Source organism: Pristiophorus japonicus, chromosome 1 (genome assembly GCF_044704955.1).
Source record: "Pristiophorus japonicus isolate sPriJap1 chromosome 1, sPriJap1.hap1, whole genome shotgun sequence".
NCBI classification, from domain to species: domain Eukaryota; kingdom Metazoa; phylum Chordata; class Chondrichthyes; family Pristiophoridae; genus Pristiophorus; species Pristiophorus japonicus.
The window spans coordinates 202,514,879-202,526,998 of record NC_091977.1 but is presented as its reverse complement, the minus strand read 5'-3'; the positions used below and the strand labels follow the sequence as shown (position 1 = coordinate 202,526,998).

The 12,120-nt window shown below is 41.7% G+C and overlaps 1 protein-coding gene across 4 annotated transcripts in view; it reads left to right on the top strand.

The window, feature by feature from the left end:
• Positions 1–12,120, top strand: part of uba6 (ubiquitin like modifier activating enzyme 6) — a 180,739-nt gene that overhangs the window by 97,101 nt on the left and 71,518 nt on the right. For all 4 annotated transcript variants that reach the window (XM_070886180.1, XM_070886172.1, XM_070886154.1 and 1 more), the window contains 5 exons: positions 360–436; positions 4,902–4,968; positions 6,035–6,178; positions 6,274–6,341; positions 10,281–10,359. In XM_070886180.1, coding sequence (XP_070742281.1) covers positions 360–436; positions 4,902–4,968; positions 6,035–6,178; positions 6,274–6,341; positions 10,281–10,359 — 435 coding nt within the window. The remainder of the gene's footprint in view (positions 1–359; positions 437–4,901; positions 4,969–6,034; positions 6,179–6,273; positions 6,342–10,280; positions 10,360–12,120) is intronic.

Sequence of the window (12,120 nt, the reverse complement as noted above, 5' to 3'; positions counted from 1 at the left end):
GCAGGTGGCTCCTCCCATTCATAGACGTCGCCAGAGCAGCCCTGGATGGAAGGAGACCTGAAATAACCAGTCTCTATCTAGCAGGAAATTTGATGGATTTTATTTTTAATGATTACAAATATATTTGCCATATAGACACTGTGTTGTAACTAGTAGTCAATCAATCTCGGTTGTTGGATCTGTTTTGCAGCAACTGTGCAGTTGAGTGATCACATTCAATCCAAACTGTGGAAAAGTAGATGATCTGCCAAGAATTTATGTTTTAATATTGTTGTGTTTGATGTAAACCAATTTCACCCAAAATATTCTCTTGCAGTGTACAAAATAGACTTTAACTAATACTTTTTTTTTAAAAACAGGCACCCCTGCAGATTCATACAGCCATGCTGGCTTTGGATAGATTTCAAGAGCAACACAAACGTCTGCCAAACATAGGGTGACTATTTAATGTATTGTGTTACATGGTTAAAGATAGATAAAGAGTCTAACCGTCAAAACTGTGACCAGGAAATGAGAATTGCACACAAGCAAAATGCTGCGGATGCTGGAAATCTGAAATATAAACAGAAAATGGTGGAAACTCTCATTAGGTCAGGCAGTATCTGTGGAGAGAGAAGCAGAGTTAATGTTTTTCCAGTTCTGACGAAAGATCATCGACCTGAAACGTTAACTCTGCTTCTCTCTCCACAGATGCTGCCTAACCTGTTGGGTATTTCCTGCATTGTATTCATTATGTGCAACAAGGCATCTTAAAGGACAGACGAAAGTGGCTTTCTAGTAATGGCATGCTTCTGTCATTTAGTACATTACGAAAGAGCCAGTAAATATGTAAAATACCAGCTCATGCCATTGTCATTGATGCAGTGCTTCAAGGTTATTGATGCACTGGTTCATGCCTGACTTTATTTCATGTAGTAATCTAACTGAAGTTTACCCAAGTGCTTATGGCACACTGCTATTAGGTATGGTATTTTGATTATTAAAATTTATTTAATGATGTGTGTTGCTGCCTGTTAAGTCTGGGATACTAGGCTAATGGACCATTTTAGTTCATTTAAGAGCGGGTTGATGGAGATAGTGTAGATGATATTGTGTATATGAACTTTCAAAAGGCATTTGATAAAGTGCCACTTAATAGACTGGTTAGCAAAATTTAAGCCCATGAATTAAAGGGACAGTAGTAGAATGGATACAAAATTGGCTAAGAGACAGAAAAGAGAGAGTAGTGGTGAAAGGTTGTTTTCAGACTGAAGTGAAATCTCCAGCAGTGTTCCCCAGGGGCCGGTATTGGGACCACTGCTCATTTTATATATATATTAATAGCCTTGTGTATAGGGGGTACAATTTCAAAGTTTACAGGTGATACAAAACTTTGAAATGTAGTAAACAATGAGGAGAATAGTGTCAGACTTCAGGAGGACATAGACAAACTGGTTAAATGGGCAGACATGTCGCAGGTGAAATTTAATGCAAAGAATAGTGATGTGAAATTTTTTGGTAGGAAGAATGAGGAGAGGCAATATAAACTAAATAGTACAATTTTAAAGGGGCTGAACAAGTTGATAAAGTTATTGTAAAAGCATATGGGATCTTTGGCTTTATAAGTAGAGGTATAAAGTAAAAAAGCAAGGAAGTTATGCTGAACCTTGATAAATCACTGGTCAGGCCTCAGCTGGAGTATTGTGTCCAATTTTGGGCACCACACTTTAGCAACCATGTCAAGGCTTTGGAGAGGGTGCAGAGAGATTTACCAGAATGATACCAGGGATGAGGAACTTCATTTATGTGGAGAGGCTGGAGAATCTGGGAATGTTCTCCTTGGAGCAGTGAAGGTTAAAAAGACATTGAATCGAGGTGTTTAAAATTATGTGGGGATTTGCTAGAGTAAGTAGGAAGAAACTATTTCCTCTGGCAAGTGGGTTGGTAAGCAAATGACACAGATTTAAGATAATTGGCAAACGAACCAGAGGGGTGTTGAGAATTTCTTTTACGTAGTGGGTTGTTGTGGTCTGGAATGCCCTGCCTGAAAGGGTGGTGGAAACAGATTCAATAATAACTTTTAAAAGGAAATTGGATATATATACTTGAAAAGTAAAATTTTGTAGGGTTGTCGAAAGAGCAGGGGAATGTGACTAATTGGAGAGCTCTTTCAAAGAGCCTGCACAAGCACGATGGACCAAATGGCTGCCTTCTGTGCTGTACGATTCTACCTGTTGAGGTGGAATATTATGCTAATGGACTATTTTTGTCCCAATTTAAACAGTACATCACATTCTCTGGTCCAGAATAGCCCATGCCAGACTTAATTAAATGCTTCTTTATTACTTTCTCCATACTATGAGCCTGATTTTAACCCTTTGCAAATAACAAAGGGGATATTGCTTTTCTTGCCACAGGTGCAAAATAAATATTTCAATATTGCCATATTCTACACCTTCCAAATCATGTAAGTGAAATAGTATTACAGCACCAATACTCAATGGATATATGCAACAAAAATCGGAGTGATTTAGTATTATGGGTATTACGACATCTTGTTTTATGCCATCATAAATGTCAGTATAGATAAGGTCAAATAAGGGCTCACTTTATCTCCATTTGAGCTGCGACTAATATTTATGTTCAATAAAGAAGCATAGAAATGTATATGGCCAGACCAGAAGGGTAGCCGACAGATGTTGGCCAATTTTCTGCAGCATACTTGAGACCTCCATCTTTTGCCTGCTCTTGTTTGACATTATAAGCAACCTAATAGTAAGAGGGCTATTAGAGAAGAGTTAAGAATTCTATAAGATGCTAACGAAGTCTGAAACTGAGGATAAGCATACAATAATGCAATAAATAATTACTTCCTCCAAATATTCACTAGGGACAATTGTGAGTAACAAGCTTTCCATACATATTGGTTATAATCCATGTAAGACTTTGGCATAAATGAGAAGCAGGTTCCAAACAGGCTAAAAAGGCTCAAAACAAATAAATGCTCTGAGAGTTTGGTGCTATTTATTCCAGTGTACTTTTCTTGAATATAAAATCTGTTGGATTCCTTGAAGAAGACAATGGGCCCAATGGATCAGGGAACTTGGATGTTAGATAATTAGCAAAGCATTTGGCATAATGTGGCACAGGTGATTGGTTGATACGGTTGGAGGAGGGGAGGGGATGTGGGGGAATTCCTGAAGTCAGTCAGAAATTGGAAGCAAAGGTTTAGTTGTACATGGAGCTACATTGAATGTAGGATGATTTACAGGATGCCGAAAGGCTCAATGATGGGGCAAGTGTTATTTATGTTCTCCATCAATAATTTGGATATGGGAACTGAACTTTGGCTCGGTTTGTCAGCAATACAAAATGTTGGAGGGCCTGTAAATAATGTAGAGTTATAATCTAAATGCAGCCCAATTCTGACGTCGGGGCCTGACCTGCCACTAGAACAATGTGGCATAAGGCTCCCCAGATGAGGGAGTTTTATTGCTTTGAAGTTTGTGCAAGGTTAAAACACTAGTAATACAACGTAGCCAGAGCATCTCCAGCACTGGCTTCTGTACCTGTCCTTGCACTTTTACTTCTGGAGTCCTCCAAGGTTCTATCCTAGGCACCCAACTCCTCCTCAGCTACACCTTGCCCCTTGGCAACATCATCCGAAGACATGGGATCAGCTTCCACATGTACAGCGATGATACCCAGCTGTACCCCTTTACCACCCTTCCACTACTTCTGTGTTGTCAGACTCCAGTTTTGAATGAGTCGCAATTTCCTCCAGTTAAACATTGCGAAGACCAAGGCAATTGTGCTGGCATTGGAGGCGGATGGTGCGGTCTATCATGTCAATGGCTGCAGGCAGATCGAGAAGGATGAGGAGGGATAGTGCGCCATGGTACAGATGTCATTTGTGACTGAGTGTGGGCGTTTCAGTATAGTGGCAGGGGCAGATACCTGATTGAAAGGATTCAAACATGGAGTTTCCAGGAAAGACAAATTGGGAGGCAACAGCACATTCAAGGACTTTGGAGAAGAAAGGAAGTTTGGAGGCGGACAGTACCTGAGGAGCGGGAATTGTTTACAATATCGGCTAATATGGGGGCCAGGCAGAGAAGGTTGGTGGTCAGTAGTTTAGTGAGAATGGGGTTAAGGGAGCAGGAGGTGGGTCTCATGGACAGGATGAGCTCGGAGATAGCATGAAGGAGAAAAGCTAGAGAAAGACGCACATGCAGGGCCAGGGTGTTGGGAGCCTTGAGGAAAGTTTGGCTCGATAGGCAAGGTGCATGGAGGGATGCGGCAGAGGCAGCTGAACGGATGGTCTCAATCTGAGTGGCAAGGAAATCCATGATCTTATTGTTGGAGAAGGCAGGGGAGGGGAGTGCAAGGAGTCGGTGAGCAGATTAACAGCTGAAGAAATATCGTGGTAAATAGAGAGGCAAAAGCTAGACAGTTGGGAGTTTGAGATAGAATTTTTTTTCCAAGAACAGATGGGGTTGGAAGGGTAGGGGGATGTGGGTGGTGAGGGACACAAAGAAGTGGCCAGCGATGGCCTTGTCTGTAATCGAGGTCATGGGAGTAAAGAGGTCACGTGAGATGGCAAAATTGGGGAGGGGGGGGGTGGTGGCTTTATATTGAGGGAGAGGTTAAGGGGGAGGACAGTGCAATCAAAGGACAGAGGGCAAGGTGAGTTGAGATGGAGATTGAAATCCCCAAAAGTGAGTCGTCACTCAGTGTAGAGTCAGAGGGAGGATATCTCAAAGAGAAGCTTGGGATGGGGGGGCGGGATGATAGAGAACTAGTATATTTCTTGTGTAAGTGCTGACTAACTGATTCAAACATTTTGCTTTGCAATAGCGTACCTTAGCACGGACCGTAGCATACTTACCAAAGATGGTTTATGTTTTTTATTTTGCAACAAGGTGTCTCCAAGACGCAGATGAACTGTTGCGATTGGCTATTGCTGTAAATGAAACACTGAAAATTAAAGTGAGTAATCTTTCAACAAGAGCTTTTTTTTGCTTAATCAGCAGTAATAACAGGGAGTGTAATATATTTAGCTGCTGCTGTCAAAGCCATGTCCTTTTTAGTGCCAAAAGTTATTCACGTCATCATTTGCTGTACCAATCATATGCATTTCCTGTTTCATCAGCAGTGTACTGGATGATTTTGAAGTTTTGTGCAGCATTTACAGTGGAAAGTAGTCTTAATTTATGTGATTTATTGCAGGTTTACAACAGGAAGGAATTTGAGTAAATGAACTTGGGTCTTAAAATTCCTTGAGCTTTTTGAATTTGTCACAATTGATACATTGTGACACCCCCAATCCATTGAAAACCGTGGGTAACACTGTCAACACCTCCTGTCCATTGAAATCCGTGGGTAACACTGTCAACACCTCCTGTCCATTGAAATCCGTGGGTAACACTGTCAACACCTCCTGTCCATTGAAATCAGTGGATAATGCTGTCATTAGCCCAATCCTTTAAAATCAATGAGTAATGCTGTCACACCCCCAGTCAACGTTTTATAATCTTGGGTGTGCCTTGAAATGTAGTGCGCCACAGAGCTAACTGAACCTTTTACAGAGATATTTTACACCCAAAATTGTTACCCAATATAGGCGGACTGCATTGTTCAGGCTTAAACTATGAGTCGAATTTATTGTAAGAATCGTGATTACACAGAAATAGATGAAAACATGAAGAACCCAGTGGTACTATAACTTACAACAACAAAAAGACACATCAGTCTAAAAGGGTTTGTACATGGGAGCCCAGCGTTGTCTTTGCTGCAGTCAAAACTGGAATGAAGCAGCCCACAAAACATAGCCAAATTAAGAGACCTCTGGGCTGTCAATCAAGCCAGATCAACGAGTGAAACATCTTGAACACAAAACCCGTTGACAAGCATTGCCCAAGCTTGCTAACCAGTTAATGCTTTGACAAAGTGAAATTAAACCTGATTTTTTTAGGCGTATAGCCAAATTTCAGTGGCTTCATATTTTGTAGTGCCAGCATGAATTTTTTTTCTTTGTTGTGTGCATGTATTACAGGCTGCTGTTAATCAAGAGATTGTTAAGTGGCTTTCACGGACAGCAAGAGGATGTTTGGCTCCTCTCACTGCTGCGTTTGGCGGAATCATCAGCCAGGAAGCCTTGAAGGCACTCACGGGCAAATTCTCTCCTCTTCAGCAATGGGTTAGTTTGTTTCCGAGGCAGTTGACTGTAATTTTTTAAAACAATTTTAAGGAGTTTTATTGCTTTACAGAAAATCATTTTTCTTTTGTTTTTAGCTATATTATGATGTGACAGAGATTCTTCAGAATCTTGAAGATACTAGCAGTGATCAGTTCCAACCAAGGTAGGTGAGAAAGATCTGCTGTGTGCTTGTGTGTGGGTATTACAGATGGAAAAATGTAGCCCTACATGTATTGCTGGACAGTCAAACTTCAGCATCTACTTGGAAGCCCTGAATTAGTGGAACCAAGGTAGCAATTTGCTGCTGAATGCTGGAAGCTTGCAACTGATGGGAGAAGATTTACAGCAATATTTTCCTAACTCTTATTCAACTGCCATTTTTGTTTTCAAAACTGCAGAATGCACAAGGAACTCCTGTTGTCATTATGGCCCGGATTTTGCGGCCAGCGGTGAAGTGATGGCGCTCGCCACTGACCTCAAAGAAAGCTGCCTACAAAGATCTAACGATCTATGTGGCATCGATTTGACCTCTCCCGACGTTAAATTGAACGTGACGCTAAGTCTAGAGCTTTCCAGCAACAGTGATCAGACTGGCTAAGCAACCAATCACATTGAATAATTCTCACAGATAACAAATCAGGGTATAAAATGCACTGATTTTCTTTCTCTTTTTAATCATTTTACAGAGAGCGAAATAAGGGGCTCAGAATTGTTTTTTTTGGAGCAACTTGATTTTTCTGGAATATCTTAAAAATCCCTCATTTTGTACATTCAATTTGTGCCAGTGTAAGTGAGTTAGTTAGGATTTTTTTAGTTTAGTTTAGTTTTTTTCAAAAGGGGGCGCTACCAGCCACCTACGCCCGTTTTGGCCATTTAGGCCACTTTGGACTGCTAATAGTTACTCCAAACTAACTTAGGCCAACATATAGTGGCCGCACAGAAAACCCTTGTGGAGAGTTAAGAAATTAGCGCAGGTAGGTATGTCGGAGACCAGCAGAACTTAATGACTTGACTAAAGAATGTGAATAGGATCAAACAGCTATACAGGACATCATATGACAAACTTCGCAAAGTTAATTTACTGTACAACATAAGCATTCATGGAAGCTTAAACTACAAAAATAAAAAGTAGAAACAAAACATATTTACATAATTTTTTCAAAATATCCAAATAAAAAATAGAAGTACCTCCTGCTCATAATTCTTATGTTCTTATGTTCTCCCAGCCGCCTAAGCTCACCCACCATCATATAAATATTTTACACCATATAGCCAAGGAATTTACTGTTTGTTTTATGCTTTTAAATATTTTGAAAACTCAAGTAAAATTATTCCACCAAATCTAATGTTCAAGAATTGATTATGATGTATTTGAAAGCATTTTCTATTAACTTGGCTAGGAAAATATTTTCATCAACAGGGTTAAGGAAAGTCTTGAGTAAACTCATTAAAATTACTGGCTGCACAGTTATCATCCTCTCTCCCCCCCCCGAGGAAAAATGTAATTGAGTGTGTGGAAAATTAAACTGGCAACCTAATGACATTTATAATTGTTTTTCTACAAAAATACCTGGATATAACTTTTGAGATGGATTTCAAAATAGACAATTCTACCTGAACCTTTCCATGGGAATGTCTTCAAGTTGTGTGTAGAATTGACACAAAGTGGCAATAATGCAGGCAGCCAATAAAAGAACCAAGTGCTTTGGAAGCAGGCAGGCTTCTCTATCAAAGTCTCGTTACTGTGCGGCAGGCCACTCAGCCCAGGATAGGGGCGGGACACATCAGGTCCCACGCTGCAGCACGCACACAGAGGCTGGGGGAAGGAGCTACTGTGCATGCGCGCACGCTCCAACCTGCATGTGCAGAGCAGCCAGCACTGTTTCTGGCGCAGGCCCCTAGCTCCACCCCTCAATCGACTGGTCACGCCGCGCCAAGCCATGGGAGAGGCAACACAGTGGCCAGAATCAGGGGAGATTTTTTAGGCACCGTTTTCAGCCCACAAAGTCGTCGCATCTCCGGTGAGTGCACTGAAAAAAGGGGTTGGCCAAATTTGAGCCCAAAGATTGGGACATATACATGGGATTAAAGTAGAAGCAGAAATATCATAAGCAAACATAAAAAAATATATATTATAAAAAAAACATGCAATTTTTGTCATAATAGAAAAATTTAACATTTCACAAATATAAAATTAGTTTTTCAGAATGGTTGTTCAGCAGGCAGTACACCCCTAAAAACTCAGTTACACCTCTTTTTAACAGGGTTTAATCTTGGGTTTTTTAACAACGATATTCCTGTGTAAAAGGGGAAGTTTTCGTCAGTTCATTGATTTGAATTGATTGCCGGCTCTAGGGAATTCAACAGCACGGCCTCTGGAGAAGCATTGCAGATGGGAAAATGTGGCCCATATATATTGTTGGGCAGTCAAATTTCGGCACCTATTTTGATTTGACGGCAACTTCTGGATTTCCACATTTATCTGCACCTGTGCGGACTCCAGAAGTTGCTGGCTGTTGGTTTCAGAGGAGTAATGACAGCAAATGCAAGCTTAAACCTCCTGTCAGCTCTTGGAATGCACTGAAGTTGGAGACCAAGTTTGGGGGATGAGGAATTTTCAAATTGCATTTTCAGGGCTCGTCGCCTGCAGCAGAACAAGTATAAATGAAATGAAACTGCAAAACTGAGCTATCGATATTTTAATTGTCACTTGTGAATAGTCAGTCCATGATCTGCCTGTACTTAAGAATACCTGAAAGCTGTCAGAACTCAGTTGCTTATACAATGTAATTCAAAGTTGCTAGCCTTGGTTCAGTGGTAGCACTCTTACCTCTGAATCAGAAGCTTGTGGGTTTAAGTCCCATGCCAGAGACTTGAGCACAAAATCGAGGCTTACACTTCAATGCTGTACTGAGGTAGTATTGCAGTGTCAGAGGTAACCTCTTTCGGATGAGGCATTAAACCGAGGCCACATCTGCCCTCTCAAGGCACTATTTGAAGAGGAGCAAGGGAGTTCTCTCCAGTGTCCTGGTCAATATTTATTGTTCAATCAACATCACTAAAACAGATTATTTGTTCAGATTGTTTGTGGGACTTTGCTGTGTGCAAATTGACTGCCATGTTTCCTACATTAGAACAGTGACATTACATTACATTACAACACTTCAAAAAAAGTAATTAATTGTCTGTAAAGTGCTTTGGGATGTCCTGAGGACATAAACGGTGCTATATAAATGCAAGTCTTTCCTTTCTTTCCTTTCCTTTCTCCCCTCCCCTCCCCTTCCCTTTACAACAGTGTCTACACTCCAAAAGTACTTCATTGGCTGTAAAGCACTTTGAGATGTCTGGTGGTCGTGAAAGGTGCTACATAAATCCAAGTCTTTCTTTCTTTTCCCTCCCTTCCCTTCCCTCCCTTTGCTTCCCTTCCCTCCCTTCCTTTCACTTTACTTCTCTTCCCTTCCTTCCTTTCCCTCCCTTCCTTTCCCTCCCTTCCTTTCCCTCCCTTCCTTTCCCTCCCTTCCTTTCCCTCCCTTCCTTTCCCTCCCTTCCTTTCCCTCCCTTCCTTTCCCTCCCTTCCTTTCCCTCCCTTCCTTTCCCTCCCTTCCTTTCCCTCCCTTCCTTTCCCTCCCTTCCTTTCCCTCCCTTCCTTTCCCTCCCTTCCTTTCCCTCCCTTCCTTTCCCTCCCTTCCTTTCCCTCCCTTCCTTTCCCTCCCTTCCTTTCCCTCCCTTACTTTCCCTCCCTTACTTTCCCTCCCTTACTTTCCCTCCCTTACTTTCCCTCCCTTACTTTCCCTCCCTTACTTTCCCTCCCTTACTTTCCCTCCCTTACTTTCCCTCCCTTACTTTCCCTCCCTTACTTTCCCTCCCTTACTTTCCCTCCCTTACTTTCCCTCCCTTACTTTCCCTCCCTTACTTTCCCTCCCTTACTTTCCCTCCCTTACTTTCCCTCCCTTACTTTCCCTTCCCTTACTTTCCCTTCCCTTCCCTCACTCCCTTCCTTTCACTTTCTGGAGTGTATCTGCTTTCCATTTACATTACCATATGTGCACATGGTTCTTGAGTTATTTAATAGTAATTATACATGATCTATGTTTTCATACAGGGGAGATCGATATGATGCTCTACGTGCATGTATTGGAGAATCCATGTGCCAAAAACTCAGCAACCTCAATGTTTTTATAGTAAGTGTCTTTTATAAATATTATCTTCGGTCATAGAACATAAGAAATAGGAACAGGAGTAGGCCTTACGGCCCCGCGAGCCTGCTCCGCCATTTAATAAGGTCATGGCTGATCTGATCATGGACTCAGCTCCACTTCCCTGCCTGCTCCCTATCATAACCCCTTATCCCTTTATCGTTTAAGAAACTTTCTATTTCTGTCCTAAATTTATTCAATGTCCCAGCATCCACAGCTCTCTGAGGCAGCGAATTCCACAGATTAACAACCCTCTGAGAGAAGAAATTTCTTCTCATCTCTGTTTTAAATGGGCGACCCCTTATTCTAAGATCATGCCCTCTAGTTCTATTCTCCCCCATCAGTGAAAACATCCTCTCTGTATCCACCTTGTCAAGCCCCCTCATAATCTTATACGTTTCGATAAGATCACCTCTCATTCTTCTGAATTCCATTGAGTAGAGGCCCAACCTACTCAACCTTTCCTCATAAGTCAACCCCCTCATCCCCGGAACCGACCTAGTGAACCTTCTCTGAATTGCCTCCAAAGCAAGTATATCCTTTCGTAAATATGGAAACCAAAACTGCATGCAGTATTCCAGGTGTGGCCTCACCAATACCTTATATAGCTGTAGCAAGAATTCCCTGCTTTTATACTCCATCCCCTTTGCAAAAAAGGCCAAAATACCATTGGCCTTCCTGATCACTTGCTGTACCTGCATACTATCCTTTTGTGTTTCATGCACAAGTACCCCCAGGTCCTGCTGTACTGCAGCACTTTGCAAGCTTTCTCCACTTAAATAAAAACTTGCTCTTTTGATTTTTTTTCTGCCAAAGTGCATGACCTCACACTTTCCAACATTATACTCCATCTGCCAAATTTTTGCCCACTCACTTAGCCTGTCTATGTCTTTTTGCAGATTTTTGTGTCTTCCTCACACATTGCTTTTCCTCCCATCTTTGTATCATCAGCAAACTTGGCTACGTTACACTCAGTCCCTTCTTCCAAGTCGTTTATATAGATTGTAAATAGTTAGGGTCCCAGCACTGATCCCTGCGGCACCCCACTATTTACTGGTTGCCAACCAGAAAATGAACCATTTATCCCAACTCTCTGTTTTCTGTTAGTTAGCCAATCCATGCTAATATATTATCCCCAACCCTGTGAACTTTTATCTTGTGCAGTAACCTTTTATGTGGCACCTTGTCAAATGCCTTCTGGAAGTCCAAATGCACCACATCCACTGGTTCCCCTTTATCCACCCTGTTCGTTACATCTTCAAAGAACTCCAGCAAATTTGTCAAACATGACTCCCCCTTCATAAATCCATGCTGACTCTGCCTGACCGAATTTTGCTTTTCCAAATGTCCTGCTACTGCTTCTTTGATAATGGACTCCAACATTTTCGCAACCACAGATGTTAGGCTAACTGGTCTATAGTTTCCTGCTTTTTGTCTGCCTCCTTTTTTAAATAGGGGCGTTACATTTGCAGTTTTTCAATCTGCTGGGACCTCCCCAGAATCCAGGGAATTTTGATAAATTACAACCAATGCATCCACAATCCCTGCCACTACTTCTCTTAAGACCCTAGGATGCAAGTCATCAGGTCCAGGGGATTTATCTGCCTTTAGTCCCATTATCTTACTGAGTACCACCTCCTCAGTGATTGTGATTGTGTTAAGTTCCTCTCCCCCCACCCCCCGCCCTTGCCATAGCCCCTAGACTATCCATTGTCAGAATATTGTTAGTGTCCTCCACCATAAAGA